The sequence below is a fragment of the Accipiter gentilis genome, chromosome 1 (genome assembly GCF_929443795.1).
Source record: "Accipiter gentilis chromosome 1, bAccGen1.1, whole genome shotgun sequence".
Classification (NCBI taxonomy): domain Eukaryota; kingdom Metazoa; phylum Chordata; class Aves; order Accipitriformes; family Accipitridae; genus Astur; species Astur gentilis.
This window is the reverse complement of record NC_064880.1, coordinates 55,308,401-55,330,840: the sequence shown is the minus strand read 5'-3', so window position 1 is coordinate 55,330,840 and position 22,440 is coordinate 55,308,401. Positions and strand designations below refer to the sequence as shown.

The window sequence follows — 22,440 nt, the reverse complement described above, 5'->3', positions numbered from 1 at the left end:
CAGGTAGACCACTAAGGTGACGTGTGATACATCATAGAACTGAAACTCCACAGTGTATTTATCCTCATCCTGAAAAGTATGTCAACAGAATTTTGTATCAATAAAGGCATTTGCAACACTAAGTTTTGGAAAAGCACGAACAGGGAAACTTGTAAAGTTACGCACTAGAAAGCTAAGATACTTAAATGGCATAGGGAACAGAAACATCATCGTCAGTGGTACTGAAAACTCAAACCCAAATTTTTATCCTAAATTTTCATTAAGACAATCCCAATTTCTTGCAATGTGTGTAACAAAGCCACTTGAAACTTTCAAAGTTTTAGTGAGCTTGAGGTGCAGAAGGTGATTGCAATGTTCCATCCAGAAGAACATAAGTATTAGCTGGAAGTCCCTAGAAACACAGTCAGTTGCTATGCTTAAGAAAATGCTGAAACAGAGGTATTTTTGTGGAGTGCCCCAGCTTTAGCAACAGACAGTGATTCTCCCTTCTTATTTAAATACAACCTCTTGTTATATTACAGAGCTATGATCTCAGGTTTCCTCTACCATGCAACATCATTGTAAGAGTAAGAAAGAAGGTTTCCTTGCTTGAAAATATGTCTGACATGTTGCAGCCAAGTGATTTTCAAATATGTACACCAGGCCACAGTGACAAAGCACAAGAGAAAACCATTCTACCAGCAGCATTCCACTTTTGCATCTTGCAAGTTTGCATATTACTCTTATTATTTTATTCATAATAATAACAAAATCAGTCTCAAAAGCAAGCTTGGAGAACTTGGCATATTTCATGAAGAACTTTTCTTGTGATACTCCACAGAATCCTGAACTTACAGTTACATGGTCACATTATTTCTTCTTTTTCTTAAATCAGGCGATGAATTCAAATACTAGTTACTTCTTATATCTCTCAGCAATAAGCTACTGATACGGCTGATTTTTTTAAGAATGGAAAACAATCAATAAACAATACACAGTACACAAAACCAGTAAGTCTTTTAAGAAGCAGACCTACAACACTGCCGCAGAACATGGATTTTATTATTATGAAACTTTGCAATTTTCAAGTCGTTTCACTCTCTGACTCTGCCTGTTGCAGAACTAGGGACTGGACAATGGAAGGCCTTTTACAAACAGTTTAACTTACGGTCAATGAGAAGTGAAACAGCAGCAGATCAGGAAATGTTACTTGCGTGTCCACACGGTAACTGCGGAGCGTCAGAACTCTACATCTGAGCACCGACCAGTGCTTCTGAAGATGGCCAGAGCTGAAGCCAGGAAGCTCCAAGAAAGCTAGAGGCAGTTTTATGTGAAGCAAGGGCAATTCACAATACATCTTCGGAGCAACAGCTAGCTATGCTACTGTGTAAACACATCCTCAATGTTGCATCCCCTTCTCTAAACTGAACTGCCTATTCACCTGCTGAATGAATTCAGTCCTTCCTCCCCTCACGACGTCTTGGATCAGCAATGCTTTCACAAAGAAAGCAGCTGTGCTCAGTCACCCACTCCGAGTATCAGTGGTAAAGATGACAAATTTGTGGCCATGGTTTTTAAACTTCCCTGACTTAATCATTATAATCACAGTAGCATACCGATACCTGGTTAGAGAATCACCGACCCAGCACAAAACAATTGTTAATGAATCCTTCCTATGTCCTAACAGTTCATAAACCCACACAGTAATTTTACAGGCCTATGATATGCCCATTTTTAACCAATATATCTTCATGAGTTTCGCCTGCTACAATATTAAAGGAATCTTTAAAAAGCAATGTATTTGACGGAAGCACTTAAAATTCATACTGTAGCTTACATGGATTTCATGTAAAACTCAAACTGGTATTAAAAAGGTTTTTAAATTACAGTTTATAGTCTTTCAATCCCTTAATCTTATAGAATAACACATTAGATACTGTTTGACTGAGAAATCATGCATTTCTAAAAAGAAAGGAGTGAAAAAAGATTTCAGGTAAGTATTCTTTTCTGTAGGAACTATAATATCATGAATGAAGTGCCAGATTGAAAAGCTGGTTTTACAAAGATTAATTCATCTGTTAAAAGAGTTATGCAGCACGATTGGTTCTCTCATTTCCTAAGGAAACCAAGCCAAAAAAACAGAGAAAGCAGCTTAGTTATCAAGCTATTAAGCAAGATCTTTCCTTCCCACAAAGTTCACAAACTTATCAAGAAGCATAAGTCTCATGACACAAAAGAGTTCCAGTAGATAAAAGTAAAAGGCTACCGGTAAATTCCCAAATAATTGTAAACGTATTTTTTCACCATTTCTGAAGCCAACATTTGTCAATCATGACAATGCCTCAGTGTCTACAGCTACTTATTCTTTTAGTATACATGGACAGCTGTAACTGCATCCACAGATGCTACTGCAGCATTTGACAAGTGATGTCTTTAATTAGTTTTACAATGAGATTTCAAGACAGCAATGAAGGATACAGCTAGCACCTTTCCTTAGGTTAAATGTTCAAACATAACTAAAGGTAGAGTTTTCAAAACACAGGAGGTGAATGTGCCATTAAACAACAACAAAAATACATCCTCAATAATAACAAAAAACAGTTTTAAAATAAAATAGCCTGTAGCATACTGGAATCGGAGAAAAAAAATGACCAAAAAAACCCCAAACAACAACACAGGCACAAACTGAGTTTCAGTCCTTGCGTATAACCACCTCCCGGCGCTACTGCCTTGCTAAGTGTTACTTTGCCACTGCAGCCCTTCAGGTCTCACTTTCTTCCTCTCACACCAGTAACAAAAGGAGAAGTACTTACCTACCTACATTACTTGAAAGTGCTCACAGTATGTGGATAAAACAGAATTGGCTTGCCAGTTATTAGTATGTGGTGTTCAAGCTGCACGCTACAAACAACTCCAGTAGGCTGGCTTCCCTTCACTCTTCCTCCTTATTGCTAATATGTAACTTAGGTCTTGCACTTCGGGCTTCCAAGTTTTCCTCCTTTTTCTGGTCTGCAATCTCCCTCACTAGCAAAGTAAACCCCATTCACAAAGCACTGGAGAGGGACCTGCAGGACTGATGCTAACTATACAACATCACTCTTTATAAGGTGGCTTTCTTGTCTTCAGTTTGGGTCTTCAAATAGCATCCTTCTACCTGGCTCAAAATTCAAGGGCATGCTGAAGTTCTCCGAGACATCCCACACTTTGTTTATTAAAAATCCGCAGTATATTTAGGCTATGACACTTGCAGTCACACAAAGTGTCCCATCCTTCCTTTTGGCAGCAGTCTCAGATGCTACATTAAGTCTCCGAAAGCGACATTGATTTCTTGCTCATTTTCATGACCACTTTAAGGCTGACAACTGCTTTTAAAGACAAGCTACAACTCTCTCCATTTTGGCCTTAGGCTCCCCTGGGTAACACACCACCCCAGCACACTGCAACTGAGCTGAAAATGCACAGCCTGCTACACCACAGGCCTACATACATGATTATGGCCCAGGTACGATCTGGTTCTACCAGAGCGCTGAGGCCTTTCATTACAGGACCTACCTGTTCTTTCAGATTTCCACCTAGAAGTGGAATATGGGAATATGGCGATAACCTAATTTCTTAGCTAGGAAATACTGGGCAGGGAATGTAAGTCATACATGAACGTATGTTTGTATCTCCACCTAAAGACTATAAGACGATTACATTTTTTGAACTAATAGATAGCTTAGCTACCAACTATCACCAGAGGGTGCTCTTTCGACGCTGTTTCATAACAAAAACAAAGGGCATTGGTCCTGGTGAAAGCAGCTAAAAATACATTCCTTTGAAACAGAATCACATTCTTTAAGGACACAACAGTCCAAATCTGTCATTTGTAAGCAGAGGTATAATCAGATGTATCAAAGTTGAACAACAAAAAGCAACTATTCTAAAAGAACCAGAACAACATGTAGCAGTCATGTAAAACAGATCAGAATGGAGATATCTTCAGGATGTATTTTTAACACTCACCCTTTAAGCTGTGAAAGAGACCCTTTATTGCATTTTCTTCCTCATAAACTAACGTGGAAGTGACTTACGGTACTTGCAAATCAGATACACAGCACTGCAATAACTAGGAAAATTCACAGTAACTTTATTTTCATGCACTGATCTAGAATAGGACACATGAATTAATCCATGGGTGAAAAAGGACCCATTTAAACATGAACTGTACCTGCAAAATGGAAGCTCTTTTCCAAAAGTGTAAGATGGCTGCATCAGGTCTGATAAAAGGTTCATCTGGGACAGTATTTTATCAGCAGCAAACAGCAGAGAAGAATCTAAGTTAGGGAAAACATACTTCCCTGGTACACCTTTCCTGACTTGTGTTCAGTGGCTTAACGTTTCCTGAGTCAGAAGTGGTCACTTTCTGTCTAAGAGTTCAGGATGGATTTTCCTTCCAAGAATTTATCCCAGCCTTTCTTTAACAATCTGCACCATCCACAAGTTAACCCAACACTGCATGAAACAGTAATCATACTGTCTCCTTTTCCCACCAATTGTCTGTCTTCCACACAGAAAAATACCAGCCAAATCTATTTAAATAATTTCTCCTTCAGAGCCATTCCACACCTTTAGTCATTCCTGCAGCCCTTCTCTAGCTCTCTCCTACCTCTGTTGTAGATTTTTAAAGTTGGTATCACCAGAGCGACACCAGTGTCTTCCTGAGGAAGACAAACTACAGATTTATACAATTCCATAATTATACTTTTTTTTGTTTATCATCTATTGATTTCCTAGTAATTTTTAATGCTTTTTTGACTGCAGAAGAGCTGATTTTCCACAAGGTTATTGTAATTTGTGCATCTCCTTCCTAGTCCTCCAAACTGGCTTTCCCTCCCATCAGCATTAAATGAATCTGTATCTGTACTGATACTGGGGCTTGCCTCGACCCCGGTGCAGGACCTTGCATTTGGATAGCTTAGTGCGTGCAAGAGGAACTGCTTCCCAGTGTTCTCAAGATCGGTGCTCAAAACTGAAGCCTTAGGTGAAACCAGTTCTCTTACCTAGTCTAGTCTCAAGTTTCAGGTATGCAGATTATTTTAATTAAAAGTTTTAAATGAAGTTTAATTTAAAAACTAACTAGAAGTTCTATTGCACATTTATGGAAGACTCTTCCAGCAGTCATCTTTGATATTCACTGATGTCTTTAAAAGGAAAGCTGCTTTCTTTCTCTGTTCAGGCATGACAGTATCAATAATTTATGTCAGTAAACATTTACTTCAAGGGCAGCAACAGTATCTTTCATTAACACCTTAAACTCCAACAACCAATTTTTTGGAACCTCCTCTATAAATCACTGTTTTCATTCTTTTAGTTGACTCTCCTAAATCAGAGTACAATCAACTACTGCTCTTTAAGAACATGAATATTGATTTAGTTGCACACCTGTAAGATTACCAATCCAAGCAATGTTCATTCTAGCTTTATAGTAGAAGAAACTCAACTTACTGTGACAATTTTTCATTTACTGCTCCCCTTCCCAGAGTTGTCCTGCTGACTTTTTCCTTGTTCTGTTTGCTTCTGTTCGTTTACCCACCTCCTCCTCAATGAACTATTTCATTAAGGAAGCTTTTGACTCCAAATGAACCAGTCACTTTAGTTCTGCCAATAAATTTAGGCTCATTAGTAATTTAAGATATAGTTTCTCTCCTCCCTCCTTTTATAGTTAGAGTTGAGGACTGAACTGGGGCCAGAAACACTGGTACTCTTCCAAGCTCTTCCCACAAAAGAAAAAGCTCCCCCACCTCCTATGCAAATAATTAAAACACAATGTCACTCACAGCAGATCGTGCAAACGGGATTGTGCAGCTTTCCGTGTGCCAGTGAGGAAGTTCAGCTTGCTCTCCCATGGTTTTGCCTGCCTATGTGTTACGAGGTTCTAGTGGCTGACCTACTTGCAGATGGATGGGCAAAAAAGCAGCTATGACCACACACGCGCTGCAGCCAAGATGCATCTCTCAGTTGTATACATTTGTCATCGTGCCTGCCCACTGTGATAGGAACAATAAAATACCTAACAGTGCTAACATACTGGTCTCCTAGCATATGAGGACTGATCAGTTCAGACTCAAGCCTGAACCCCTAGCTAGAGGGGTAGCAGATGAGTGAAAGGAAATGAGAAGCGGGATGCCAGAGACCAGGATAGCAGTTTCAAAGAGACACCAAACCCAAAAAGTCCTGTGTTCATCCAGGGAGTCCCCAGACTAGCAATTTCCAAATCTGTTCTGAACAGATACCTCAATGTTTAGCAAGTTAGAGGTTTCTAAGTGCTTTTCCCAGTGAGAGGAGTCCAAACCTGAGAAATTACAATTACATTATTCATGGAACAAATATGCCTATGACAGAACAAAATCCTTTTAGTCTAAAGGGACAGAACAAAAACACCACGCTCCCCATAGTACCTCTGTGGCTAATGCATACTTGCAGAAGCATTCTATTCTCTGAGTCATCTGGAGTAGAAAACTACAAAGAGGTATACAACATTCACAGGGAAAATAATTTCAAGCATAACATCCTTTTCCTACCATCCCATTTTTAATTAAAAAAAAATTAGATAAAACTCAAAAAAACCCCGAAGCAACCCAGAAGGTAAAATAACCTTCAAAATTAGCAAACATTCATGCAAGTAAGAATATGCCTGACATGAAGGGGGAAATAAGTACTTTTCCAATATTTTAAATTATAAATTAAACAGCTTTTGTTTTAATTTCTATGTTGCTTGAATGTAAATTTACAAACTGGCCTTATATTTTATTTGTCGCTGTTGCTCTTTTTCACATGGTACTACTGCTAAATGGTATAGTAAATTACCAACATTTATTAAGATGTTAAAAGTACTTGCAATACCTTTTGCTTATCAAGATACAGTCAAAGAATTTGCTTTCTTTCAAGCACCATCTATCTATGAGTGTGCAACTTTCTGAAAAGGTAGGAAATTGAGTGTAAAACATACTTCCATCATTAACTAAATCACTTTTGGTGGAACGAAAATGCTGGTTTTTCAACAGTTTTATGTGATGGATAACTACATTATGAGTGGATGAAGCCATTATAAAAGGAAAAAGTTTGCTCGAGTCCTACCCAAAATGCTGACACATTTTAAAGAAATGACAATAGACAGAAATACTTGCTGCTCAGGCAGTAGTGAAGCCAAGCAGAGAGGTCAAATTAGAACAAAAAACAAAACCAAGAATACCCCTCTGAAGCCACAGATTAACACCCACTTGGAAATATGCAGAAAGGGCAATGAAAGGAAAAGCAGTAAGAGCAACTCGTTGCTTAATTAATTTACATTGAAGATTTTTCTGTTCTAGAGATCACCAACTAGAGTCTAATCCTGTGAAAGAGTCTGAATGTTAATACCAGTTACACAAAAACTTAAAATATTTTACAGTGCATTTCTTACTGCAGAATGTTCTTCCACGCATCATTTTAAAATTATTTAACCAGGAAAACCTATTTTTATTAACTGATCATGTAAGCATAATTAAGTAGCTGGTTTTAAATCAGCAAATATAGATGCAGGACTAGATAAATGTAAGCTAGAGTATAGACAAACTTGCTAGAAAAGTGGTAATGTACTGACTACGAAGCACTCAAATACAGAAGTTTTCAAGAACATTAGTGCAAATAACTATTGGTTAACTACAACTTTTATTTTTGAATTTATAACCCTGAAACACACTGTCAGGAAAACCTGATTTTTTTTTAATTTACTAACCAAAATTTTTAACTAAAACTACTGAGACTCAATAAAAATTTATGAAAAACTCCTGGGTAGCATTTAGTGAATATACACATTCATAATAACCACTGATTATATATACAGTATATTGCTTCAGTCTAGTAGACACTACATAGAATTTAATTTCAAGGAAGTAAGATATGCAAGGATATCACCTTATATGTGTATGGCCATTGACATGCCTGGGTTATAAAAACAGAACTACAGAACAAAACCAAAGGTAGAACAAATGATTATATGTCAAGGGACAACCTTTTCCTCTACTCCATTACACAGTTTCAAAGACTTTAAAAAATATTAGTGGTATTATTTACATTGAAAAATACATCTCTGAGTACTTGCTTTGTCTTCACCTGTAAACTGAGGACTGGAATTAGAATTTTTTTCTACCACTGGTCAGATAACTTGATCACTACATCTTAACTTCAGAATACTACTTTAACTTTCCATGCAATCCTTTCTTCTTTCATCCACCATACCCTGAAAAATCTTCAACTTGCTATTTGTAAGCTACTAATTGAGAGTGCTTTGAAATCAGTACATTAGTATACTCTCTCTCTTACTCCTGCCCCAGCATAGACAGATAACTTATATTAAATCATCTTCCATCAGCTACAGTTTGTTGAAAGTCAAACGAACAGCACAGAATGTTTCCATCAGCATCCTATCACCTGCTTAGGTATTCATACAAAATAATGACACATAAATGCCAGTGCATTCACAGCACTTCATAATCTTAAGAAATCTTTTCCTTTGGCTATGTATCACAGTGCAATGACTTTGAAGTCATTGTGAATATGGCTTTTCATTCAAAATTTGTCAACTGCTACACATTTTCTGCATGAGAAATAGTTAGCAGCCTATACTCTCCTTATGAAAATGCATGTCACTAAAGTAAACCATGGAGCAAGGAGGTTAGTAAGACATTATCTCAAATGCACCTAGAATGAAGTTAAGTTTTACCAACAGTAACAAAACTAAGAGTTAGATCTCGACCTTCAGTCAAGTCTTTGGCAAAAATACCATTTCCTTCTCCATTACAAGGACTTCACCCTATCTTTTGAAATTGTTTACCACGCAAATCACTTGTAATAAGAGACAAAACAAACAAACTACCATTCTGTGGCTCAAAATTTTTACATGAACTGTCAAAACCAACCCAAAATTATTTAAACATGAAGTAAGATTATTATTTTTTAATTTTGAAAGGAAAAAGTAAACATTGATAGGCAACTTAAACCAATACTTTCTACAAATTATATTTACTATCCTGTGGCAATTCTTTGAGTAACATTTCTTCCTTATTTTTATGTAAAATGAGTCATTAACCAAGACATTTCTTAGTGCTGACAAAAACCAACTTTTGACACTTTGTTCCTAGACCTTATGAACTTTACAACAAAGAACCACAAAACTGTTAAGTGTCTCCACAAGTAATAGGAACATGGACAATTTCACTTGAAGCTCAAGCTTTGACCTGAATGGACCTAAGTGATGCTAGCGTGTTGGAATGATTTATATGTACAGAATGCTGATAAAAAGAGATCCAGATGGAGGACCTTATTTAGCAAGGCTCACACATAAGTACACGGTCATTATTAAGGACACAACCACTGAAAATTAACAAGCTTCTTGTCCCAACTTCAGCAGCAATCTATCTACTAATACATTTATGTATGTAGATATGAGTAAAATAAATGAACTTAAAAGCCACAAACAACATTCATTCTTACACAGTCACTAACACGCATAAACAGAGGTTTTTGCACTGTCTTCTACCTAACTGATATACTAATCACAAATAACAGGTTTTAAACATATTCAGACAATTCAATATAGGTATCTGCAATACCGATTAGAATAATTCTTTGCTATATGAAATAACATATTCTATTTAATTACCAATTACCTTTTTGCCCTGGGAACATGCAAAAAGCATTCACTGCTCTTGTTCTTATTGCAAAAGATTAACGTGATTTTACTGTGTTACTTTATATAAAGTGTATTGAAAACTAAGTTAAGGTGCTGTGAAGATTTTAGTTGCTCATCAGTTTCATTTTACCTGGAGACTTTTTGTTTGATCTTGACTGCATCAAATAGGACTGGCGTGGCAGCAGAGGTGAAGATGGCAGCGACATTGAGACTCCTTTAGTCAAGTTCATTCTATAAGTGTCCTCAGAGACTGGCTGATTGCCAATGGGAAAATCTGCATTGTGGCCAGATGTTGCTATAACCTGCAAGGCATTCTCTGGGCAGGAGTCACCTGCTAAAAATAAAATTTTGTCATCTGTTATGTGATATACCAAAATAAAAAGCATAGAGTTGCATTGAAATACAAGTATTTAACATAGGAAAATACATCTGCCAGCAACAATTCAGCATGACTTGTCCTACTGTGCACCCTCCACTACAGAATCCAGATAGCCACTGGAAAAATTTAAATATACAAGTAAGCGAGGTTTTATTTTACTGTAATAGACATAGCAAGGGGGAAGAAAAACCTTACTTTCAACACAGTAAGTACTTTTCAGATTTCATCCTTAGAGGTAAAACCAAATTTCCTATGAAGATAAAATTATTTTTACAGCTGAAAAGGTATTTTTGGATCACTGTGATATCCTGAAAGTCAAGACCAGCTGAAAATACTGTTTACTGAACTAGTTCAAGGAGGAATTTAGTCAGGTTACCCCTTACACTCAATTATAAGGTGGATCACTGAAAGGTACACTCATAGATGGCCAGTCTAAGCTTTATCTTTCTGTTTTAAAACCGAGAGGTCCAGTTATGTGCAATTTGACAGCAACGGTGATTTTTTTTATCTAGGGAAAAAAACAAGCTATTGGTTCACAACATACTAAGTGGCACATCAAAACAGGGAAATACACACAAAAGAGAAATTTCTTGCTGGTGCAGGATATGCAATTTCAGCTACATCAAGACTGTATTTTCAAAACAACAGAAAAATATATTGCTCACAGTAATGATTCAAAGACAGCAGAAATACATGTCGAAAGTGCTAGGTTTTTCCTAGTCAGATAACAGAAACAGAGCTGAAAAACAAAGGTTAACAACTAACTACAGCTTTTTTTAATATCCAAATTAGGGTATTGAACAATAATTTACATGAACTACTGTTGAAATTGAATTGGTATGACCAAAGATAAGAAATAGCAAAACAAAACTGATGCAAAGAGTAAAGAGAATGCCAGAACATTTTTTAAACAAGTCCACGTGCAACAAGCAGCACGGTTAAAGTACTGGAACCCAAAGTACAACTAGCAGAAAAGACAAACAAAGGAGAAGTAATATCTTTTCAGATGTGAATCCCTCATAACAGGTTTATTTTCTTACAGTAAGGAAACACTTCAGATAAATGTGGCTCTACAAGATCCACATTTCTTGTTCATTTTGTTCTCATTCAATTGTTGCCTTCAATTTTTAACAGCTGTTCTCCAACCACATTTCACTACAAGCAGCATTAACTGTATACAACGAACTTCCACACTGTGTCAGAAGGAAAAAACCAAACCTAACCCACTGAAAAAAAGTTATAATATTTTTGTAAATTTAACTGCCGGTCTCTTTTTTTTAGAAGTATGCACGGAAGATAGAAAACCAAACATGCCTGAATGTTAAAGTCTAATTCCCTATTTCCAAAGGTGCCCATATTTAAGATTATTTGGTGTTTTTTTCCTAGCCATACTTTATTCCTCACAAGTACCACACGAGGGCTATGTATAATAAATGACCTTGAAGAATGCTATGCTAGATTCAAACTTCTCTTAAAATTTCATAACTATAAAACTTACTCTCTTATTCCTCCAACTAACTAAACACCAACTAAACTACCACTTTCCAAAAGTTATCTCTCTTCAAACAAAATTCATAGTAACAGGTAATGATTCTAAGGAAACAACTCTAGTTTCATCAAGTCAAGATGGAAATTAAAAACTAAGCAACTGTAACTTCATATTCTTTTTTGAAGTCCATTGCCGCTATTATAGGAGTATAACTATTGGTTTAAAATCCTGGGAACTAGAAGAGCAGCTTCAAAGGTTTAGAAAGCTAGCTGTAACACACCGTTCTTAAAAAGTACCACCTAAGTATATATTTAAAATAAAAAGACTAAATATTTTAGAGACTATAATCACAGATGACATTTTTTTGAAACACCAAGATATCTAAATTACTGAGTTCCCATTCACTTTCAGTGGAAATCAAGAGGCTAAGGATTTTCTTTCTCTGTTCTCTTAGAAATTAAAAACTTTCACAATAGCTGTTTTTAAACACAGATTTTAGCATTAGGTATATTATTATTTATTATCCAATACTGTACATGTGAGTTTGCTTCATAAATTGTTGAAGAATCCACAGAGAAACTTGTGATATTCCAGTTTTTCCTTTGAACGTAAGCGAAAAGCAAGGAAGTAGCACGGTAATGCAGCTAACTATAGTTAGAAAATACTGGCATTCTTGTTAGTTTTTTTTACTAGACACGTTACCAAGGTTGTAATTTGGAATTTGTGTAAGTACTCCAGCTGGAATGCTGGTGAGGGGGTGCAAGAGACAAGAACAACAAACAAAAATTACCTCCTCCCCTTCAGGGTTAGTAAGTCCACCTACAATTCCCTAATTTCTCTTTTTCCCTTTTACCATGGCACAAACAATCAGTGTTTAATTCACTGTCTTCTTAGTAGACTTTTGAATTTTTAATTTATTTTAATTTACCCTTCTCTACTGTACATGAAACATTACGCCATGGAAGAGAGTTAGATAGGGCTAAATACACTGCTGGTGTAAGTCTAATCAATAAATTGAGATTATTTGATCATGACAGTAACTTGAAAGATGTTTTACAGTCTATATATATACACCACTCTATCTTAGCAATTTTTGGTACAGCAGTACTCTGATTTTTCTTATTATTGCATTTTCCTGACAACAATCGCAGATACTGTGAGGAGAGGTACAAAGATAGGGGTTTCACGACTCAGAATCTAGGAGCAGTATGACTTAAAAACCCAAAAATCCAAAATGCATACCACAGAAAATCCTCTTTGGAATCACTTACTTTCCTAATTTTACAACAAGCTTTTGCTTATTGTCACTCACATACCCACGCTGCTAAGACACAATAGCTCTTCAGAGAAAAAAGCACACCTTGAGAAAAGCCAACCATACTGGCTTCAACCTATGAGGACATCATATCCTCAGTGATGCTGGAACATGTTTAAACAGTAACGTATTCTACTGAAGCAGAAAAAAAGCACATTATAAATGAAAAATGGTTAGGATACTATGGAATCGCAGACAGCTACTAGACACAAAACATTCCAAGAAAGCAGAAAGTGCACAGTTGCTCCTCCAGGACCTTCCTAAAAAACTGTTAACTAAATGCAACACCACCTAACGGACCAATCCCACATTTGTGGCCTCAAAAAAACATAAACAGGAATAGCAGGGAACCAACAGAACTACACCACAACCTTCCGAATACTGTCCCAACTATAGGCACAAACCAGAACAACCCCCCATAGACCCCCATGATCCAAGAAGAACTCTGATAAATAGTAAATGGAAACCCGTGGCATTTGAATACTAAAACCTTACATGGACTGAAGGGGCTGTTCAGAGAGAAGTAAATGTAAAGTAACTATGTAAAGAAGTAAATGTTGATGGTAACTAACAGCTACGTTCAGGTGAGGCAGTCCCCAAGTCCATAGACCGAGGCTGGTTAGAGGGTAAGCAGGACAGCTGCTGGCTTTGTCTTCTCTCTTTCCTACACACCTCCTCAGGGTTATTCTTCCCACTGACTTTCTCCCTAATAGGTGTAAACATACTCTCACCCCCCAAAAGGGAGCAAGAGGTGAAGAAAGGGGGTGCAGGGGCACAAAGAAGTAAATGTGTAGAAGGGCGGAACTGGGCAGAAGATTTGGAAACGTACCCTGTCTCTAGCTGATGCTAGGATGAGGCTCACCTTTCTTTACCACATATGACGGAGTCACAGCAGGAGGAGTAGCTGCTTCATGCCAAGTTAAGACTGCGAGATACCAAGTTCCCACAGAGACAACCCAGTTCCACTGAATATTAAAGCACTTGCCTCAGACATACGCAATTTTATAATAGGCTCATGGGTCCATATCACAGTGAGAGTTACAGGACAAAAATCAGAGGCAGATGACCTCTGTCTCTTGGTCCTCAAAACGGACCTACAAAATTTAATATTCTTGCAGTACAGCATGAATGGAGGTTCTATATCCACACAAGTAATGTTATTTATGGCTGGCTGTAGTTAAATTACACATGTGATAATGTGGGATGGCAAGATTCATTTTATATGCTCATATCATCCTTTCCTAAGTCACTGAATCTATCCTGTATATTTAATTTATCCTAATCCTGCATCTTCTATTTTGTATAAATTGGGCTGATGACCAAATCTACACACTTCATCCAACCTGCAGCAAAATTCCCACAAGATACTTGAATCCACATATATGACAAGACAGACTCAAAATTAACAAGCTTGTGGGATCCACAAGGTAATACATTATGCTTTCCACATAACTTGATATTAGGGAAACAATACTAGAAAAATACTCGAGTAACAGCTATCAAAATGCAATTTGTTACAATGCCTGAATATAACCAGATGCCACACACTGATGCACACAGAAAACCAAAATTATTTGTTACTAGCTTAAAGGTTAGTGATTTCAAATATTTTAGCTACCAGAACAATGCTTTACATTTACACTATATTTCTGCGCCTCTACCCCAATGTACAACAGACAAACATAAGTTCTGGAATAGCAGGAAGATGACCTCTCACAAGTTTTTTAATAGCGTCAAAGTAAAACATAAGGTAAAGTCCTGTGAAATCCCACTTTCTTATTTTTAAAACGTCTGAGTTGTACATTTTCCACTGCCAAGTAGCCTCCGGACAAAAAAAGTTTCATAAGCATCAATCAAGAGCAGAGTTCTTGCTCAGTGGTCAAAGTAACCATGGAAACAACTTAATAGCTTTAAAATCCACACACAAAAAGCTTTGAGAATGGAAATCAAATCCCAGTTTAGTTGTACCTAGGGATGTAACTGAAAAGCATAATCTGATTAACAAAAACTGTAGGGTTTTTTTCTTTAAGATACAAAAAGATACAAGGATGGCTGACTAAAGTAATGATTTTGTAGAGCCTAATATCCTAAAAGAGAACTTGAACTTTAAGATTAAACTTATCCTTCTACTGACTAGAGAGGATAACTACAATGAAAACCTTTACAGTGTATGTCAGTATTAAACATCATAAAACACATCTAATTCTTCATTCAATTTAAGTTGCTTAGAAACCAGAAGGATGCTAACTACTTTACCAAAATACGTGTAAACTGGAGTTTGGTGCAGATGTTGGAATTCAGATTATTTTAACATGAATGAATAGGACTGCCATCTTCAAAACACTGAAAACTAAAACAACGGAAGTGCAGACTGCTTAAGTCTGAATATTGACAGCGACTGCAGAACAGACAATGTTCCACAGACTTCTCTCAATATGTATTTCTGAGATAACTGATTTTTGTCTTTTTCTCCTTTAACCCATCTGAAGTGAAGCAAAAGACTCTCAACCCACTTAAAAACATATCTGCTATAAAATTATGTTACAGCAGAAGAAATCTTAAATTCTGCAGTTCTGCTTAAGTTTGTTTGGGTTTTTTTGTTTGTTTGTTGTTTGGGTTTTTTTAAAACAAACCAGCATTAACACTACAGCATCCTATTGCTGCAAAAGGTTCCCTGGAAGCGCCACGGGGTGAAGTGCACCAACAACACCTCCCAAACAAATGAGAGCTTGACTGTAACAGCCCAGCTCTGACCAGATTACTCTGGCATGAACCGGAAAGCAAAGAAGCAGTAAACACACTTTGCCATGTAACAGTTGCAAACTTCGCACTTTTATTACACATTTGGGGCAGGAGACCAGAAGGTGGCAAAAAGCTGGGTACCACTGCTAACTATCCTTAGGAAGAGAGAATGTTGACAGGACTGGCCTAGGGCTTTGTGCCTACCAAGGCCACTGCTGGCTTACATCGACAGTCCTCAGAGATCAATACACAGTGAAGACAAGAAAGAAAATCAGGATTGTCAGTAGAAGAGAACACAACCAGCATTAAACTTGGTGCCCGGCTCGGCCTCAACCTGCATGCAATTATTCTGTCTGCAAACTGCCCTGACATTTCTATGGGAATAGAAGAATCACTAAATTTGTCAGCCACTAGTGTATTGTTGTTAGAGACTGTGAGGGCAGTGGAGCAGTGGAAAAGGTTGCCCAGGGAGGCTGTAGAGTCTCCATCTCTGGAGACTCTCAAAAGCCGACTGGACACAGTCCTGGGTAACCTGCGATAACTTCTGCTTATACAGCCATCACCGAAACTCTTGTAAAGCTCTTTCAAGAATCTTTACCAGTAAAAGCTTAAAAGGTGAGCTTAAGAGGTGTAATTCCTTTCCTATTTGAGAGCAAGCATAACGTCTGAGTTGAGATGCAATTAAATCACACTGACATGGGGAGCACGCAAAAGATTCTAATGACAGTAACTACTGCTGGGTTATTTTGTTAGCTGCTTTACATGAGGCTTCTGTTCTCTCCGCACCAAGGACATCATGATACCTCTGTGAAAACTTCTGAGTTCTGAAGAACAGCACAAGTAACAAACTGTACCAATGCAAACGCAGCACTATGAAGACTGTCTCCGCAAACAGGAATATCAAACACTCAGATATGCTTACACGTTACTACTGACAGTCTTAAGAAACTTTATTCCACTTCATAGGATATATTTCATCCTAACAAATGTTAATAAAAGAAGAGACTTTACAGACAAGTTCAGAAGGAATTTATAAGTGGGAAAAAGAAATTAGTTGTGTGGTGTGAGGAAAGTCATGCAGCTGGAAAGCACTTTCCAGAATGAGGCGTCCCTATGTCTGTAATAAGAAACTTTTTAAAGATTACCAAAACCAGTGGTTTTGATATTTTAAAAACCAGTTTTCTTCTACGTTCCATTCCCATCTTATTTTTCAACAGAATTGACAAGCAACTGTAGACAGAACTCTGTAGCATGATTCAGTGACTGTGTATAAGGTGCTTTATTTTAACTGCAAACCACCGAAAATTGCCCTTTAAAGGATCTGTGTCTTTCAGAATTAAAATGCTTACATGTGTGCATGTACTTGTGTACACACAGCCAGTCCAACTTAGTCAGAAGGCAATCTAGAAGGACAGAAGGAGCCAAGTGACACCGTCTTTCCAGTTAGGACAAGGTAACCACTCACACTACTACCAATGCTGATCAGGAGTTGAAGAGAAATTCACAGTGAAGTAGTTCATCAGCTAGCCTTCTGGGAAAGGAAAACAGGCTTCCATCATGTAAAAACATGCATTAGGGAAGATCAACATTTAATTCTTTTGCTCTTGAGACTCTGGAGAGACCAGTAAAAGGGAGAAACTAGCATGGAATGGGAAGAAAACTCATGACAGCTTGAGTAACAGAAGCAGTGAAGTGCAATGAGTGAGAAACCAAGTGAAGATTAGAATAAAAGGCCCAAATAGACAGTCTTTGCCAACTATGCTGAGACTTGACATTATTTACTCACTTTCTGGCATTTATTTCTGAACCCTGGATTACTTTTTCAGTACACAAAATACTAATGTTCTCTAGTAGTGCTTACTTAAAAAAACAACCAATTTTTAAAGAAAACAGTGATAAATGGAGGTTATTAGGACCACTGAAATAATTTCTATTTATGTTTTTTGAGGACAGGATCTTTTTTCCCCCCCCGCCCCTTTGTTTATATGTATGCAGGATGTATCACTGGAATTAGCTTCTGAGAAAAGACATTCACCACATTAACTACTCACTACTCAGCAAAAATAGTTTGAACTCTTAAATAACTGTCAACAGCCGCAGAAAGTGGGCAAAGCAACACAGAATAATCAAAAACAGCTCCATATTTTAAGCATGAAACAATGCTTCTTCTGTTGCAAGATATTTTTAGAGTAACAACAAAAAAAGTCAAACTGAAGCTTTAAAGTATTCCAGTACAGTTAGTGGATGTGTACTTTATGCACCACAAAGTCCCTTTGCACTTAAAATTCAAAGCCTAGTATCATAGAGAGTTTGGACAGAAAAAGCCAATTGAATTTGCATATTTAGCTTGAAAATGCAAACTATTTTAATTACTTTGAGCCTTTCCATTTGTCAGAAAAGCATCTGAAACTCTTGATGCTCTCAGCTTGGTTACAAATGTATCAGTCAGATAGAAATGTTTAATGAGACTTAATAGCAGAAAGGTGGGGTTCAAATATGCATTTAACTAAACAAGTTCAGCTGAGAATCACCAAACCTTTGCTGCTACAGGGAAATAACTCTGAAAACAATTTTAAAATAATGATTAAGTAGTGGGTCTTAATAAAAGATTAGGCCTTCTTGCATAGCAACTTCACTTTTATTTTAAAGTAGCAATTTGTGTCAGTGAATTTAAGCACATTTATGTTTATCATTCAAAGTGCTACGCGTCAGGCTTTTAGCAGTGGTCTTTGCTAATAGGAGAGGGAGAAAGAAAAATGAGATTGGCAGAACATCATATGAGCAATCACAGCTCATGCCTTTGAAAGCCATTTTATTTTTCAAAAAGAATACTAAGTATAATCTCAATTTTGTAATTGTGTCTGATCATATGTAAATAAAGAAGAAATTTTAAATTCACTGATTTCATCCAACTTGTTTAGTATAAAATGTTGATAAAGAACAAGGCATACAAACAAAATAACTAAGAGTATGCCAATCTACAACAGAACATAATGCAGAAATAAAAGCATCCATTCTATCCTAACATTCAAAAGCTTTGTACGCTCATATTTAGGTCAGAGATACTTATATAAAGATACTGGAATACAAGAAGGTGGTAAACCAAAGGAAACTAAGTCTCAAAAGAATATTGTAAAAATTAAGTCTGATCTACAGGACAATCAAACAAGAGCCTAGAAAGATTATTAATATGGAACTTTTTTGTAGCCCAAATTAAAAAAATCTGACTATGAAGACAGTCACTGAAAGTACAATGCATACGAATATATAAGCACTTCAATACCTTTTATTTCATCATCTAGAAATCAGAAACACTAATTTCATTTCTCCAGATGATCTACCTTTACAGCACTGTAGTATTACATTCTAAACATTATCTTTTTGTTGACATAATAATTTGTCCCTTGTTATTTGAGCACAACATGAATGTCTAACAAGCTTTTAAGCTGGAAAACCTGAAAGTCCTAACTACTTACCACATTAATTTCTACTGAAATCAACGGAGTTTTCATGCATACTGTGTACTACATTTGATGTTAAACTTCTGATGGGATTTAGTGCAGGAAGAACACTGCAAACTAAGCACAATACTTCCATTATTCATGTTCCTTCAGGCCTGATATTGGGTCAACAGATCGACAATGCTCATGCTACTAAAAAGCCATCTGAAATAACTGAGCATGTTCTGTAGAAATTTAATATACGGTATTTCCTTTTCTTTTTAAGTTGAAATACATTACAAGTATTTTATACTGAATGGTCTTTTGCTTAGTAAGTGAAAAAAAATGCAGATTCCCAGAATGCAGGCAAGTTGCTGGCTTTAGGACAGTTAAAGAAGAAAAACATAATTATATACTGCAAAGCAGCTGGCAGCATATAAAAACCAACAGGAAATACTAATACAAATCTAGCTCTGAAGTATTTTTAAGCATTTAAGAATAAGTAGCTGAGTAGAACATCTACTAAAACAATCATAATTTTAAAAGTATTTTTGTTTACATTCTGAACCTTATTATGTATATTCTTCATACTATCACCTCATCACAGACACAGACAAGACTTGCAGGTAATCCTGTAGAACCTGAGTTCAAACAACAGTCTTCTGGCTCCAATTTCTTGAATTGTGACACTGAGATGTGAAGTTTCTGTGCTATACTAAAATAAAAAAGGTCAGGTCCTTTTCCAAGAGAGGCCAGAGGCAGAGAATCTCCCAGTGGCTACAGAGGTGAATTTAAAAACCTCAAGGAAAGAAACTGGAAAACATACAATCCACAATCAACTATGAAAAGAACACAGAAGAGAGTAGAAAGTAACTTCCAAGGTAGTTAAAAAAGAAACACAGAAATAAAGAGAGAAATAAATTTATTTAGAAATAAAGACAAAGAGACGAGATTATCTTAGATTTAGAAAATAAAGTCCATTAACAAAACAAAGGCAAAAGGCAAAGAACAAGGAAAGAAAATGGGTGCCTTAAGAAGAAGTCATAAGGACCAGTGAGAGTTACACTAACAGATTCCCCATCAAAAAAGACTAGGTCTGCCACTCCTTACTAGAAACACACCTTCCAAAGATTCGCTAAATAACTTGGAAACCTGTCCAAAGTTTAAATACATAATATTTATTTGATGATAGCAACCTGACAACGAAGAGAAAATACTGAATTTTTACTTCGTTTCTGAGACTGGATAAAAACCTTGAGAAAGAAATGGAAAATGAGAGAGTAATTGCTGTACCTTTCCAGCTCAGTGTACATGAGACAGTATAACACCACAGATTATTTTCCAGGACACAATAATTAATATTCCTGTTTGCCCTTTTCCTGCTAGGTTCCAAACATTCACAAAATAGTTTTCTGTTACTTTAATGTAACAGGTGCAGATTGTGGTTTTTTTTCCCCTTGAGTTCTGCCCTTTACCAAGTATGTACATCACTTTAATTGAAGGAAGGGGGGCAAGACAGAACAAAAATCAACTTACAGACACTTATTTCCATACCACAGAAATAACTATGTCTGAAGGGGTGTAAAGACAGGTTGCTTCATAATGCAGAAAACCCGAAAAAAAAAAAGCTGGATGCAAAAAAAGTTGGATGCCTAGGTCTAAAAATTGGTTTGTCTGACATTTTGTTCCTTTAGCACAACAGTTTACCTAAATGCACTATTAACTACCTTGTCTTCAAATCCATGTTTAGAAGTTTAGTAAGTTTTGTTTTGAAAAGTTGTTCTATGCATAAACAATATGCTGTCAACACTGCTCTCTTTTAATCTATGTTCACATATGTTTGCACATACTGATATACAATTATGTATGTAATTACATATGTGCATGTTTAAACACAAAAATTTTGCTTCATTTAGATTTTACCTAATCCTGCAACAGCCACCTACCTATCAATGCCTCCCAGCCACATCTAAATAAACCCATTTTAATACAAGAATTGTAGATGATAGAATTATTATGGAAGCAACTGCAGGATCTGAGCCCAACTATGCACTGCTAGCATACTGCCATTGGAGTAGCCTAAGGTACGTTTTTTTCTATTCAAAAGTGAGATTCCCACATGACAGACTTTCATCTGAAGAGGGCAGAAACTGTTTATGTAAAGACCCTCTACCAGTCTTTAGCATAGCACTTCAGTCTCTCTCCCAGAAGCATCAACACTAACTCCTGCAACCCTCTTTTTCAAGATAATCCTGAACTTAAAAGTTTATTAAAAATTGTAATTAACATACTCAGCAGCTAGATTTCAAAAATTTTATGCACATCTTCAGCTCTTAAGCTCTTATATCAGGGCAACTGAGGAAATTCTAACATTAAAATCCATACAAGCTATTTAAAAAAACCACACCAAAAAACATTCCTAATTTTCTGCTTGTTTTTTAATCCTTTTACAGACTTTTTAATACTAGAGTTGTGCCTTCAGTCAAGGAAAAAAAAAACAAACCATTCCTGTTTGCACTGATTCTGCAAGGCTAACAGATGTAAAACCAATAAGATATAGTTAATGCACAAACAGGAAGTTCTATTCAGTAAAACAGGAATCATCATACTCAGATTTGACTTACGCAGACTTCCAGGCATTCCTTTTAAGCACAAATAAACCCATGGGACAACATGGGTTACTTCAGTTCAAGAATAAACTATTGCAGTTTAGCCTAAACCTCTTCCAATTTGACTTCAGTTAGAGTGAAACAATCTCAAGTGGTCAAGACAGAGCTTTCAGGAGTTACTGCTCCTCAGCTGCAATTCAACTCCTCAACATCTCTCTTCTGTCTACTGGGATGCAAAGTCTGACAGATTTACCCACGCACTCTAGCAGAAGTTTGCAAGCCCATTCATACAGTCAGTTCTGAAATGGCTGTGGCAGCTTAAGATTTGCCGTAACTACCTTCTAGCTCTTCAGCATTATTCCTTAACTGGGTATATATTGAAAAAAGATCACAAAAGTCTTCCTAACCAGGTTCAGTTTGGCACTACTGAGCTGCACTCTCCCACCTACTTCATGCTACACTCTGAAGCTCCGAAAAACCTGAAAATTTTTCAAAATTTCATCAGCAAAAAAAAAAAATCAAATCTATATGCCCACAAACCTGAGAAGCATCTAAATTCACTATTGCATTACTTTCTTAAATGGCAGCTAGAAGGATGGATGTTTCCACATTAGCTGTCTCTCAAGTCAGCTTCCACCATTAGCATTCATTTTCACTCTTCACAGTTCTGTAGAGTAGTAAATTTTAAGAGCTGCTGTTGTTACTAAAGTCCTGAAGGGCCATGAAATAGGACCACTCTACAATGAAAAAAATCCCATTTCTCACTGTTTCA

At 36.7% G+C, this 22,440-nt stretch overlaps 1 protein-coding gene across 8 annotated transcripts in view; it reads right to left on the bottom strand.

Annotated features, from left to right (window-relative positions):
* Positions 1-22,440, bottom strand: part of TANC1 (tetratricopeptide repeat, ankyrin repeat and coiled-coil containing 1) — a 119,434-nt gene that overhangs the window by 49,366 nt on the left and 47,628 nt on the right. For 5 of the 8 annotated variants that reach the window (XM_049816509.1, XM_049816555.1, XM_049816572.1 and 2 more), the window contains one exon: positions 9,825-10,028. In XM_049816509.1, coding sequence (XP_049672466.1) covers positions 9,825-10,028 — 204 coding nt within the window. Of the gene's footprint in view, positions 1-9,824; positions 10,029-19,095; positions 19,130-22,440 lie in introns of those variants that run through there. The other 3 variants (XM_049816528.1, XM_049816537.1, XM_049816546.1) reach the window with 2 other exon arrangements.